Raw genomic sequence first — 14,716 nt, forward strand, 5'->3', positions numbered from 1 at the left:
CGAAAGTCCTACTCATTCAAAATTTCTGTCTTCGTATGTTTTCCTCAACAACTATAAATGCAACTAGATTATAAAGAAAGTGATTATATATTAAATTTTGTTTGAGGAAATTACATTGAAGAAGGAATAATTAGTGAGATGCGTTTGGACATCCACTTAATTGCTCGTAAAAGAAATATTAAGTAGGTATTTGGACATGTGATTTTATTTTGTAATTTGAAATTATGAGATGAAATCAGTATTTGAGCATGCGATTTCATCTCGTAATTTTAAATTATGAGTTGAGATTCCAAACATTCACTTAATTCCTCGTAGAAGAAATACTAAGTAGGCGTTTGGATACGTGGTTTCATCTTGTAATTTGAAATTATGAGATGAAAGCAGTATTTGAACATGCGATTTCATCTCATGATTTCAAATTGTGAGTTGAGATTCCAAACATCCACTTAATTCCTCGTAAAAGAAATACTAATTAGGCATTTGGACATGCGATTTTATCTCGTAATTCAAAATTATGAGATGAAATCAGTGTCTGGACATACGATTTCATCTCATGATTTCAAATTATGAGTTGAAATCCCAAATTCTTCAAAAAGTTTGATTTGGGCATTTCATACAGTAAAATCTCTCTAAATTAATATTGTCATGATCATGAAATGTTATTATTTTGTAGAATTGTTACTCAATCGATAAAGTAATATTTGTTAATTTAAAGAGTGTTTTCGAGATTCAATGAAGTCTTAGGGAATTTAAATAAATGAAGTCTCAGAAAATTTAAATAAACTCACTTGTGAAAACAATATTCATGAACTTGAGGTTGTGATTAATGATCTCGATTACCGCAATAAAATGAATGTCAATAGCCTATTGAATTATTTGGCTAAATAATAAATGTCCGGAGGTCCAAAACTTAGAAGAAATTATGGATACCACCAGAGAAAACAATGTTGATGATGAGGTTGAGGACAATATAATGCATTTGGAACCAGTTACGCGTAAGAAAATATTTATCGCGCTAGAACTCTTCACAATTTTTGGTAAAAGGTCGAGAAGACAACACTGAAACTTTTGGATGCAATAAAAAAAGTTAAAAATGAGTTTCAAATAGATTTAAATTCAACAAAAAACAGTAGAATCATATTTCACTAAATTGTCTTAGATATTTTTATAATTTTAAAGAATTATTAATTTATAATATTAATGAGATCATATATTTATATAGGGGTTTTATGCAAATATATTATCTTATCAAAATCGGTGATTTTTTCCACTGGCCCAAATCGGAATCGGAGAAAATATTATCTTAAAGAGTTTATTAGTTTTTTTAGTATATTTAATGAGATTGTACTGTATCATGATTTCACATTTTTCAAGTACAAAAATTGACTAGCTTTTTTTCTTGTTTATATATATATATATATATATTGTTTGTAATTTATTTCGAATATTTTACATGTGTAAGCTATTAATATGATTTAGCTGAGACATTTCTTGAAAAGACCAAATTATAATTTTTTATTATATGAATATATGTAAGTGAAGTTGACCAAACTATGGTAATCAATTTACCGTATTAGAGAATATCGAAACCAAACTTTAAAATACCTAATCATACCGAATAAATTTGGTATGATAATAATATTATATTTTTAAAAATCAAAATTTAAAATTACCAAATCGAAGTTTTCAATATGTACTATATTATTCCATATTATACCATATCCACCCCTACTACAACTCATGCCCAATTTTATCTTTTAATTAAATTAAAATTCAATTAATAAATATTATAAACTTTTTTAGAATAATTTTATAATAATGTATTATACTTTTGTTACGAATTTTTTACTTATCTAATAAGATTTTATAAAGAATTAATGTTATTTTAATAGTTTTCACAACTTCTAAAATTTTTATATTTATGAAAAAAAAAAATTAAAAATTTGGCATGTCAAAATTATGATAACCGGCCCTTTTAACTCAAATAGTAAATTCTTGATTTGGAGGTTCAAAATTTCCCACAACCTGCTGAACCCTAAACCCCTCTTCCCATCTCTTCATCTCACAAAATGTCAGTGATGATAGTGACGAGTCTGGGAGAATTGGTTATGGATTTGTTTACCGATCGCTGTCCATTGACATGCAAGAATTTCTTGAAGCTTTGCAAGTAAGCGCTTACATTGAACCTGCTTTTATCGATATTATTACTTTTTTCCGTTTATACTCGTTTAATTGCGGAATTAAGCTACCAATATTCGAGTAAAATTGCCCAATTCGTTGCTAATCGGAACCTATGTATACTAATTTTAACATGCTAACTATGAATCTACAATAGCTATGTGAAACTAACTAGAGGATTTGCATTTAGCTGTAAGGTCTTCTTTGAATAATACAATCATAAAAAATACAACACTAAAGTTTATTTTTTCCTTAATAATTCACTTCTTAGTTCAATTTTCCTTGTTTTAGATTAAGTTTTATTAGCTCATGGCTTAGTTTTGTCTTGTTGATTTATTTATTAGATCCGAATTGTCAACTTTTGAATAATGTCTCAAAGTTGGTACCGTTTCTAATGCAAGTTTCTCATATGAATGAACTGTGTATGTTCTCTTATATTCTATGCAACACAGCGGTATCTGACTGCATTCACGATGAGAAGTGAAAACTATATGTAAAATTGAATAGATATATGATCAAGGAGTTTTAAACTTATACACCTAACCCATTCGATAATGTAGGATTAAGTATTACAATGGCTGCCTTTTCCACATGGTTCAGAAGGATTTCACTGCGCAAACCGGAGATCCCACTGGAACAGGATCTGGGGGAGATTCAGTTTACAAGTAAGTCAGTAGTTATAGATGTGCTAAATTCAATTTTTTTTCAAGTGGATTTTTCTTTCCTTTGATATGGTGAAACCCAAACACCCACCTGAGGGCCGATAGTGGCTTTTTCCAGTTTCACTCACTGGTGACTCAAGCCCCAACCTCGTAGTTGAAGGTTGAGAATTCTGTTCAGTTGGCCATACGTCTATTTTCCCCTATTCAATGGCTTATCTTCCAAGTAATGGCTTGAATGTGTTGTCTACTCCAAGATCATTTATAGTATCTGTTAATTCTTATTAGATTGTCTTTTGCTATAAGATGCTGTAGAATCATGAATTTCACATTAACCTGATCACATCACTCAATGCGTTTTCAGAATTTTATATGGTGACCAGGCTCGGTTCTTTGGAGATGAGATTCATTTGGACTTGAAGCATTCAAAGATGGGAACTGTAGCCATGGCTAGCGCTGGGGAGAACCTAAATGCTTCTCAGGTCTTGTAATTTTCCCTCACATTAGCTTTCCATACAATCCTTTAAAATATTTCTTGTAGCTTTTGTCTTCATGTGGTCCCTTTCGAGTTCATTGCTTGTAATACTACAACATATTGTTATGAGATTCTTCTTTTTTGGCTTTTCAGTTCTACATCACTCTGCGTGATGATCTCGACTACCTTGATGGGAAGCACACCGTGAGTATTTCTATCCTATACTTTATTCATCCTCTTTGTTCCATTAAGGCATCAAAGTTTGACTTATTTCGTTGATCCATGCACTTTGAATTTTTTTCTGTTAGCTGCATTAACATTTAACCATGTTTTTGGCACTATGAGCATTTCCTTATTTGTTTACCTCAGTTGCACTACGATATGAGAATGTCTTAGCTTATATGGATCACAGGCTTTAAGGTCATTGTTCCTATTGACTTTGTTTTTTACCTCCATCTAAGTAGGTAGGAGGTATTATGCCAGCAATAGCACAAAAATATATACACCTTCCATTGAAGTTTTTTAGGGATCCAGAAAGTACTGAAATCTTTTTCAGGTGATATGAAAATTATAGCCAAATAAGGATTCATTTTATGAGGGGTTCTGTTTTTTGATGTTGCTCAGATTCTATTTTTGGAATCTGTGATTCTGGAATATTTTTGTGAAACTCATTAGTAGTGATAACAAGAAGAAAGCTACTTGGCAACATAATTTCTGATACTTGCTGACCTACATTTTGTGATGTTTAATTTTTTTTCCCCTGAAGTATTTCAAGGAGAGGTCAATAATCATATCTTAGTTTCAAACTATTTCTGCTCACTCCTATTCAAACTATTTCTGCTCGCTCCTACCAAGGTCGCATATTAATCTCTCCTATCTTCTTGTGGAATTTTCACTATGTTGGGTTAAATTTTTATGTGAATCAGTTTCCAAAAGAGGTTGTGATTTCTGTAGATATTCTGAAAATAAATACACTCATTATAGTGATATTAGTACTATCTATGTTTGTGCTTGTCTAGGACTTATTGCTAGTAGAGTGTATTAACAATCTTTTATTTGATATGTTCTTTATGGTCTGAAGATGATGCATAATTTCTGAGTGCTAGAATTATTTCTTGTATAGTGGCATCACAGATAAAATGTCAAGGAAATATCTTTGTATGTTTTTTCCTTGATTGCCTTGGTTTTTCTACCTAGTTTTGCTTAATTTCCGATTTATATTCTACACCATTCATGTTATTTCATTGTTATATATTATGACTTCTTTGCGAATAATATGAGGCTAAAAGGTATGAAGCCTCTGATTATAGTTCCTGTGTGTTCTCTTAAAGTTGTTACGATCTCCAAATCCTTGACATTTTGATCAAGGGATTTTGTTCTGTCAGGTTTTTGGAGAGATTGCAGAAGGGCAGGAGACATTGGATAGAATAAATGAAGCTTATGTGGATGGAAAGGGCAGGCCATTTAAAAATATCCGGTTCGTTGTTGATGTATTTTATGCTTTCTTTTTCACTATTTAGTAGGTCTCTTCTAATCGATAATTTCCACTCTTCAGAATCAAACACACTTACATATTGGATGATCCTTTTGACGATCCTCCCCAACTAAGCGACTTGGTTCCAGATGCTTCACCTGAAGGAAAGCCAAAAGATGAGGTAAAGAATGTAGAAATTACCGGTCCGCTTGTTCCACTTGCCTCCACTTGTTTTTACTGGAGAATTTTAACAATGTAAATGTCAGAAAATAAAGCATGAGAGCCACAGTACTTGTTTTTAGATTAGTCTTCTTGCTAGAGGATTATGATAGAGATTATTAGGCTTTTTACTAGCTGACAAAAAAATTCTTCTTCCATATTTAGTCAAGGATTTTGTATTTGGGCTTTAATCTGAAAAGAATTATAGAGTTCCAGTCAGATGGTATATTTATATACTGTGTAGTTACAGAAAAACTCGGAGATTTGTTTCTCTAAGCGTATTGCATAGAGGAGTTTTTGTTTCTTCTATATAGTGTAAAACTCTAGACTCCACTTTGTGGGATTACACTGAGTATGTTGTTGTAGTGTAAAACACTAGGCCTGTTTTGCGTCCTTTCCTGATCTTCGATGAGACTGCATGACTTGCTCACATGATGTGATCTCAGGGTGGGACCTAAGACTCTTCTTTATACCCATATTCCTTTGCAATGGAAGTGAATGTAATTATTATAAAAGAGGATAAATATCCCCAGCATATTCACTGTCCACTTTCAAGCATTACCTTTTTATCCTTTTCTTGCCCTTACATCTTTTTATCTACTTAGGTTGAAGATGATGTACGACTAGAAGATGACTGGGTGCCAATGGATGAGCAAATAGGTATGCAAGAACTTGAGGAGGTTCTGCGCGCAAAAGAAGCACATTCACGAGCAGTAGTACTTGAAAGTGTAAGATCTTTTATTAACTGTTTGATCATTCAAAGATTGCCGACCGACCAAATTGTAATTGTACTAACTTGTGTCACAGGTAGGGGACATTCCTGATGCTGAGATAAAGCCGCCTGACAACGTGCTTTTTGTTTGTAAATTGAATCCAGTTACTGAAGTGAGTTTCTTCTTTATTCTTGTGCGTAAGTTTTCTTTTAGGACTATTGTCTAAGCTTTAGGTCTTGGTCGTCCAATTTTAGAACAAGTATGCCATCTTTCTTTCTGGTACTATCAGAAAATATTTTTCCATGCAGGATGAAGACCTGTATACAATCTTCTCACGCTTTGGTACCGTGACATCGTAAGTCATTAACTGCTTGATATTTTGAATATTCTTACATGCTATTTATTCTTCCCTATCTGTCAATATGTGTTGCAATTTCTCTCATCTCTAATTACCTGTTCTCCTCAGTGCTGAAATAATTAGGGATTTCAAGACTGGGGATAGCCTCTGCTATGCTTTCATTGGTAAGTTTAAGATTCCACTGAAACAATTGTGAGGTTATAAAGCTTAACAAAAATATATGCATCTTATTGCTTCTTTTCCCCAGATCCCAGTGATGTTTTCCCCATAATCTAAACTTTAAGGATGTGATGTGAGTTGCCCCATGCTTGCTAACAAGTCTAGGCGTGCTACAATAATATCTGTACCTTTGGCGCTCATCGAGGGTGTCAAAAACCTCTTAAGAGAGCATCTGGTGTTGACCAGCCAATCACCTGAGGAAGACCTCCTTTTAATTTTGCACTAATTAGGGCAACATTCTCTAAATTATCTGAACCAAGGAGAGTGCATTCGCTATTCGATTCCATCCTAATCCCACCAATTCCAAAGTGTGTATCTCTTCTTTACTTTTAAGTGACAAGGGGGGTGACAAAGGGTATACTTTCTTCTCTATGTTGCCGTCTCATCAATGAACGTAGATTAATAGCCAAGCCTACCCGGGCATGTTATATTTGCTCAATATTCGTACCTATATATACTTTTGAAAACAATACCAATATGTGTACTACTTTATCAACATTTTCCAATGCAAAGTTCTCAATAGTGATCTGATCAGTATGATACCTCAAATCTTGATTGATTTGCCTCATCTAGCTGTATACTACTCGTAGCTGAATATAACACCTTGATCTCCAATTGATTTTGTTGGTACCTGCTATTTTTCAGAAGTTATCTATTGTTAATGAGCAACACCTTGATCATCATCATCTAAGGTGGTGAATGCCATCACCTTGATCACTAACCGCAAGGGTGTATCTCCTATTTAAATATTTGCTTGCTTCACCACTGATCATATTATAACCTGCATTACCTTTCCCAGTGATACTCTTCTGTTCCCACCCTCACTAGGAATAACCCATCTTAACCTTAAGGCTTGTTTGGATTGAAGGAATATGACGCAAACAAAAACAATAGAATGTTGGAGTATCACTCTTTTGCATGAGCTTTGAGGACAGACCAGAAGAGAAGGCAAGAGAGGGGTCAGAACTTAGCACTTAAAAGTCAAATCCTATCTAGAAATCATGCAGAAGCTTCTTTAATTGAACTTTTCATTAGAACCTCAGTCACTATGAAGAACTGAATCATTTACAAAGTCAGTTGCAATAAAATAATAAATTTCAAATTTACTTGCCTCTGCTTTTTTCCAAAGCAGACCCTGTTGGAGTAACTTACCCAAAACCCTTTTTCCTTTTAATGATTATAGTATGCACATGGATGGCTTTTGATTAACCTTAGTCCAAGTTCATAAACCCTTGTGTTTAGATTTAGACCAGGCCTTCTTCCCCGTATCTAGTCCCTTCGTGTGAATTAGGGACACCTTGGACATGTTACCCCCCTTAATGACTTGATCCCCGTCGGTTTGTATATGTTCAAGGGAGGCGAAAAAAGACATACTTCCTCTTTTTAATAATATTTTTAAGGGATTGAAAAGCTTGTAGACATAATTTCTTTCATATCTTCACTCTTGGTTTCTTCTTCTCTGCCTGGTTACCAGCTAAACTGGGAAAACAGTTTTTAACTATGTTGTTTTTCGTTCTCTCTTCGTTTAGCCCCAGTTAATCATTGTGCAAGTAATTGCTTTCTTTCGTATGTTTTTCCTTATGTACTGATTTATAACTTCTTATTTTGCCAGAGTTTGAGGACAAAGAGGCCTGTGAACAAGCATATTTTAAGGTAGTAAAGAAGAAGAATCTCCGTCCGAATTGGAATGTATAAATGTATTTTATTAATTTTGTTTATTTATCAAAGCGCTTAAGAAATTCATATTTATGAGGTCCAAATTGAATGTAAAAATGCTGGTGTTAAAATGTATATCATTTGATGGACACTTATACATTGAAAGGTCTGTATTATCTTGATGATGAGTGTAAGAAAAGCCAATTCTGATAATGCAGCACCCATACTACTAGTGTTTTTTTTACAACATACCCAGTTCAATCCCATAAGCGGGTCTAGTACTAGTTTTTTTTTAAAAATAAAATAAATAAATAAATAAATAAATAATGTGTGTCAGATACCACTATTGCATGCAATTGGAAAGCTTGATTTTAAAGATCCCTATTGGTGGGTATTAAGGCAGGTGCTTTATAGAAGTAGTGCTTGATATACATGTGCTTGGCATAATTTTTTTTTTTCATGACCTGCCTGCTTAATTTATGAAGGGATTTGTCTTTTACCCCCTCCTTTTGTTAGAAAAAAACATGTTTTTTCCACTCAAATGAAATGTCTTGTTGAGCATTTATTTTTTCCAGGTCAGGTTTAAAATGTTCATCGTAAGCATTTTTAGTTGAAGAACATATGGGAACAACATTCCAATTTTTGGTTTCCAATGAATACTTTACAAGAGGTGTGATCTAAAGTGGAAGCTTTGCAACGTTTGGTGTGATGAAATATGTGGTAGAACTTTCCTTTTAAGTAGACATTATTTTTGAAGGTACCAAAAAGGAAAGTGGACAATCAATATTAATGGCAGGACCACTTGCAAATGCTATGCATTTCTGTCTAGCTTGTTTTGTTCTTTTGTTTTTATTAACTTGTTACCTGAACATTAAAGTTGTGTGTTTGTTTATACTTATAAGAACGTAGCAACATATAACTATTGAGTTTAGATGACTTACTTTTGCTATTATTGATAGATGGATAATGCTCTAATTGATGATCGAAGGATACATGTTGATTTCAGCCAGAGTGTTGCAAAGTTATGGTCCCAATATCGACGCAAAGACCAAACGGGTAAAGGTAAGCTATTACATCTTGTAATGTGTTTATTTATCAATTTTGAATGGGATCTATTTGCTTTAGAAACTGAATGCTATAGCAAGATGATGTCATCTGATTGTATGTTGGTTTGTATTTGGTATCAAATACTTTGCTCATCTGTGCAGATGTTAGTATGATTTTTGAGTCCATGTAAGTGTGTTTGGATTTTGTGCTTTTTAGGATCACACTTCATTCTATATTGAATCTTGATACTTGTATTCAGTATCATTATTGTGCCATTTGATCCCCTAAAACTAATTATTGTTTCAGTTTAATTTATCTGGTATGATAAAATTACTGTTTCAGTTGGTGTAACCAATTGACAGATTATGTTCCTTAAATTTGTTACATTTAACAGGTTTACCCTATTTGAACTTTTCCCTCGAGGTTGCCAAATAGGGTGATAGATTGCTTTCTTCTTTTGATAGGTAAAAGTAAGTCTTTTTAACGGATGTCAGTACCAAGATTGTTCCAGGCAAGTACAAAAACATGCTGGGTAGAAATCCTCTTATAGCTGTGAGGATTCCAAAATTCCAGCATTACATCAACATCAAAAGCAAAGTCAGCATTACACCAAAATTTCAAACTCTGAATATATGTACTTTTGACTAAAGCAATATTCTCTTCCTTCCCTTCAAAGCATCTTCGATTTCTCTCTTCTGACGAAACAGTCCACATTATGCACAATGGAATTGTCTTCCAGACCTTCTCCTCCTTCAAACTCTGGTTTTGCCAACTATAGAGGGCTTGCTTCACATTGGCTGGCATAGCCCATACCCCATTGAAATCTGCTAGACTATGGAGCATCCGAATATACATCAAATATGCCACTCAAAATAGCAGTGTTGTACCAAGCGATCGATTGTCTCACTATCTTTTAGCAATTTTAGCACCAACTACAAAAGTTAAAACCTCTTCTTAGTAATTTTTCCTGCATCAAACAGGCTTCATGTCCTGCGACCCATCTAAAAGATGCTACTCTAATAGGAGCTCTGGATTTCCAAATCATTTGGCCATGGTAGTACTATCCCGAGCCGCATTCCTCATCAGAGTCTGATAACAAGATTTCACATAGAAGTTCTTGATTTAAAAAAAATCACATAAAAGTTCCCATCTCTGCTGCCTTTCCAGCATATCCCTGTAAGCTTCCCAGCGAAATGTTTCCTACAATCTCAAGTAAAATATCCTGATTTGAACTTTCTATAACGACTTTATCGTTTTAAAGTAGTTCCAAACCCTCTCTTATGTGTATCTGCACATTTAGAACATATGGTAGCAAGCAACATTGTTGCAGCCCCTGCCAATTAGAGCTGATCAATGACATTTATTTATTTCAGGAAGAGGTTGCTTCAAATGTGGTTCTCTTGATCACGTGGCTAAAGACTGCACTGGTGATGCCACCAAACAGCAGTCAAACTACATACTTAAGGAAGAAGACAACAAGCAGCGTGGGGGAGACGGTAACTCAAGGTTAGTAGGAACAAATTGCCCACGTCTCATTCCTCTTGTTTTTCTCTCTAAAAACTCCTTTAGTAACTCTTCTGAACATTTAAATTTAAGGTATGAAATGGTCTTTGATGAAGATGCTGCTGGAAGTCCAAAAAGAAATAAGAGGGGAAGAGAATTTGAAGGTGGAAAACATTACGAGAATCAGAATCCTAAACGTAAAGAATTGGACGATAATGGAGCCAGGAAGGATAGAAAAAGAGATGGATATGAACGCCATAGGCAGGAGGTGAGAAGTAACGATTACAGAACTGAAGCGAGGCATCGTGAAAGTGGGACGAGAGCAAGTGGAGAGAAGGAGAGAGATTATAGGGGCCGAAACGATCTGGATTATAGAAGAAACACTAATTATGATAACCACAAGGCTGGGGGAGAGAGACCAGACCATGATAAGAGACATGCGGATAATGTGAGGAATGGAGACAAGGGTCATCGGAGGGAGAGTGAAAAGAAGGATCGGAGAGATGAAGTGGAATATGATGGTGGTCATGCAGATGAAGTTAGGTACAGAGACAATTCACGGAATAGAGGAAGAGGGGAAGAGCAAGATAGAGGAAAGCGAAGGTCAGAGGGTGATGATGCTCGAGCTCATGTTCGTGACCGTGATGGTGACCATCGTCGTGATCGAGCTCGTGACCATGATCGTGGCAGAAGAAACTAAGTCGGTGAAAATTGTTCACTTAGCCTGGAGAACTTAGCTAGATAATGATATTTCAATGTATGATGTCTTTGAGCTCTTGACACTTTTTTTGGTGTATGTAGCTTCTATGATTTAGTCATTAGTTTGCTTTAAGTGCTTGCAAAAGAGCTTAGTAAACAACGATGTTCCTCAATGAAAAATGCATACACGTGTGAATTGAAATCGAAGATAATTTGAAAAATGGTGTGATAATACAACACAAACAAGATGCACAGAGTTTCAGCTGTTTAAATTATGTCAGACAATGAAGGTAGATGCTGTTAATTGAAAATTGGATAGCTGTTCAACTGGCGAACTACAATTTCGTATTGGAAGATTGATTTTGTATATTCGAATTTCCAATATTATTGGTGAGCTGAGCCAAATTGATGTTATTCTATTTGATTATCTGCTGGTATGTTTGCTTTTGGTCACTTATCCTAATAACCATTGCCAATGTTATTGCAGGTTGAGAATGGAAAGGCTCACGCTGCCAATTTTCCAGTTTCATGTTGCATATGACTCATAAAAGGTGAAATACTCTCTATCAGTAGTTTCTCTATTAATTTTAGGACTCGAATTCAAAAATTCTGATTAAGATCTCATTCATCCCACCAAACTCTTTGGCACATATAATTAAGATCTCAAAAATGGAAAGGCTCACGCTGCCAATATGTTTTTTTTTTTTTTTTTTTAATACAGAGTTTATTATTTTTCCTTTTTTTATTTTGCAAAGAAGTATGACTATGGATTCACATATTTGCAAAATATAAATGTTAAACAACTCATATTGTCAACCATTCCTATCAAAACGAACGTGGATTGTGAGGAAATGATTGAGATAAACAGTCGACGTGCGAGATGAACACCAACATAGATTGTAGCGCTACAGTTGAAGTTCAAGAATTGCAATATGTTGATTTTATTTTAGTCCTGTACATTAGAAGTGACTAAGGTTTTGCCCATTGTATACTATTTTGCTTTTACCCTTCTGGACAATAACCATCTCCAAAGTTGTTTTTTTTTAAAAAAAAATAAATAAGAACGATTTTCATGTTTAAAATGTTTCTTTCTTTCTAAAGTACCAATAATTTTCCTCATATAACCCTACAGGTGACAGAAAATAAAGCAGTGGGCTCCAAAAAAAGAAAGTACAATGAAAGGAAATTTAAGGGACAAATAATGAAATTCATAATATGAAAAGTTTTTCTTTACTTTTTTTTTTTTGGTCTTGCTCCGATGGATAGATGTGAAATTTGTTATTTGAATAAACATTAACACTCTGAATAGTATATTATTAGCGGAACAGATTATTTAATATCAATCAAACTTATCAGTGAAGAGAATGTATAACATCATTCGCTTATATCAGTATATTAAAAAGGAAAGCTTGAATATATTATATTAAGAAAATATTTACCATCTATAGCAATAACATTTTTAATACATAGTGTAAATTTATCATAATATTGTTATGTATTTCTATAAAAGATAATAAAAAAATTGCTAAAATTGATAATTATTTATTAAAAAATAGTCAGTCAATTAATTTTTCCTATTAAAAAATAGTCAGCCAAAAAATACTTTTCATATAGTGTTAAGAGCTAATTACATTATTTCTCTACTTTTTTCAAATTACAAAAATCTCTTAACATTTATGAATTTCGGATACATCAGCAGACATCCATATACATAGGGGAGAGATGTAGAGGGGAGGAATGTATCAGAGAGGCGATAGCGATGTATCAAAGAGGGGATAGGACGTCAGAATTTATAGAGGAGGGATGTATGTATCCCAGAGATGAGGGATGTATCCAAGAGGGGGATATAGATGTATCAGCAAGAAGAGAGTGATGTATCTAAGATAGGATTTTTGAAATTTTTTAAATGATAAGGTATTTTAGAGATTATGATAAAATAAGATGTATGTATATTTAAGTAACTTTTTACTTAGTTAATTACTCAGTAAAAGGCCAATTGTCAGTTGCTTGTTATTAATCGTATATAACTGAAAAAATTGAAGTGTCAAAATAAATTTATAAATAAGTAGTTATGTATTCAGACAAAAATGTTTATACTTATAGTAATCAATTAAGGTATTTGATATAAAAAAATATTGATAAAAGTTATTCTTTAATTAAACAACTAAAATATCCTTAAATTTTGAGAAAAAACATACAAATTTAAAGGTATATTTGTAAAGAGAAGGGGAAAATAAGGAATATAGAATGAACACGAAGTTCGGGAATTTTGTTTTGGGAAAATATTTGAGAATTAAATATTATATTAAAAATTAAATTGTAAAGATGTTGATCAAATAAAAAGTATTATAAGCTAAAAAACTACTATAAGTTAGAGGTGATTAACTTGCGACTCTTTGGCTTAGATTAGTTTACAAATATTCTAATATTTATCAAACAAAATAAGCTAAAATATCCTTATAAATCAATTTGACTAGCTATAAATTTAGCTGGGCTTAGAACATTTTGCTCATCAAAATAACCAAAGTGCTCAGATCGTAAGATTACAATCTTGGTATGAAATTTCAATCTTGACTTCTAAGATTAAATATCACTTTACTCTTTTTTGTGGGAGGACTCTTTATATTGTGTATAAAAATTGAATAAGTAGACACATGTGTTTTACGTGATAATTCACGAGAGACATATTTAAACTCATTTTGAGGACATTTATATTTATTTATTCAACTTTATCAGCTAAAATAATACTTATTTTAAAACGACAGAAATACTCTCAAAACAAAGAAGCATGTATGTCATACTAACCACCAGTGGCAGACCCACATGGTGTCCAAGGGTTCATCCGAATCCCCTTCGATGAAAAATTATACTATTTATACATAGTTAAAATATTTTTTTATGTATAAATAGTAGATGTCAAACCCCCTTCGGCTAGTTCGTGTGTCTACTTTATCAGATTTTGAACTCCTTTATTAAATGTTCTGATTCTGCCATTACTAACCACACGTAAACATGCACTCGTAAATTGCGTGGTGTGGATTGGACCTAGTCAACCTGAGTTGCCTTGCCTTGATCTAAAGTCAAAAGTTGACTTAAGCCCTAATTTGGTGAAGATCGAGGCTTCTAATTGTTCACGTTTTTTTTTCCTTTTAAAATACATATTAGTATTGACTTAAGTCCCATTTGGCTACTTGTTCATGTCGGTCCGTGATTTAGCAAAGTTTGTTTACTAGTTAATAGCCACTTGGGAGAAATTGACATATAAATACGCTATTTTTTTTACCACTAATTAGATTTTAGTCAACGTTTAGGTAAGGGAAAAGAATAGAAAAAATTATATAAAATAGACCCAATTATGAAATTATTTATTTAAATTGAACTCAATTCAAATTATTTATTTAAATTGGACCCATTTTCTCCCTTTTATTTTCGTGCATGACGTCATGCTGACGTTAACATCATTGCTATGAAATAATCATCTATGATACTCCATCGACATATTGATACCATATCAGT

At 33.2% G+C, this 14,716-nt stretch overlaps 1 protein-coding gene across 4 annotated transcripts; it reads left to right on the plus strand.

The window, feature by feature from the left end:
- The first annotated feature begins 1,990 nt into the window (after positions 1-1,990).
- Positions 1,991-12,410, plus strand: LOC129892271 (peptidyl-prolyl cis-trans isomerase CYP59-like). Of its 4 annotated transcripts, XM_055967833.1 has the most exons (16): positions 1,991-2,167; positions 2,739-2,843; positions 3,202-3,319; positions 3,466-3,516; positions 4,698-4,789; positions 4,868-4,967; positions 5,611-5,733; positions 5,813-5,911; positions 6,027-6,073; positions 6,185-6,240; positions 7,908-7,948; positions 8,911-9,013; positions 10,372-10,504; positions 10,595-11,258; positions 11,688-11,751; positions 12,333-12,410. In XM_055967833.1, exons 1-14 carry the CDS (start codon positions 2,070-2,072, stop codon positions 11,199-11,201), a joined length of 1,773 nt encoding a protein of 590 aa, XP_055823808.1. In that variant the 5' UTR covers positions 1,991-2,069; the 3' UTR covers positions 11,202-11,258; positions 11,688-11,751; positions 12,333-12,410. The 4 variants fall into 4 exon arrangements, with proteins under 4 accessions (XP_055823808.1, XP_055823806.1, XP_055823807.1 ...); XM_055967831.1 differs by lacking the exon at positions 12,333-12,410 and having other exon boundaries at positions 10,595-11,590; positions 11,688-11,912; XM_055967832.1 differs by lacking the exon at positions 12,333-12,410 and having other exon boundaries at positions 11,688-11,912.
- Positions 12,411-14,716: the final 2,306 nt, after the last annotated feature.

The sequence above is a fragment of the Solanum dulcamara genome, chromosome 6 (genome assembly GCF_947179165.1).
Source record: "Solanum dulcamara chromosome 6, daSolDulc1.2, whole genome shotgun sequence".
Taxonomy (NCBI): domain Eukaryota; kingdom Viridiplantae; phylum Streptophyta; class Magnoliopsida; order Solanales; family Solanaceae; genus Solanum; species Solanum dulcamara.

Excerpts from the sequence above, each read along its gene's own strand:
- LOC129892271 (XM_055967833.1), top strand. The coding sequence starts at position 2,070 with ATGTCAGTGATGATAGTGACGAGTCTGGGAGAATTGGTTATGGATTTG. Across the intron at positions 3,517-4,697 it reads ACCTTGATGGGAAGCACACC|GTTTTTGGAGAGATTGCAGA; the intron begins GTGAGTATTTCT and ends TTGTTCTGTCAG. Across the intron at positions 6,241-7,907 it reads CCTCTGCTATGCTTTCATTG|AGTTTGAGGACAAAGAGGCC; the intron begins GTAAGTTTAAGA and ends TTATTTTGCCAG.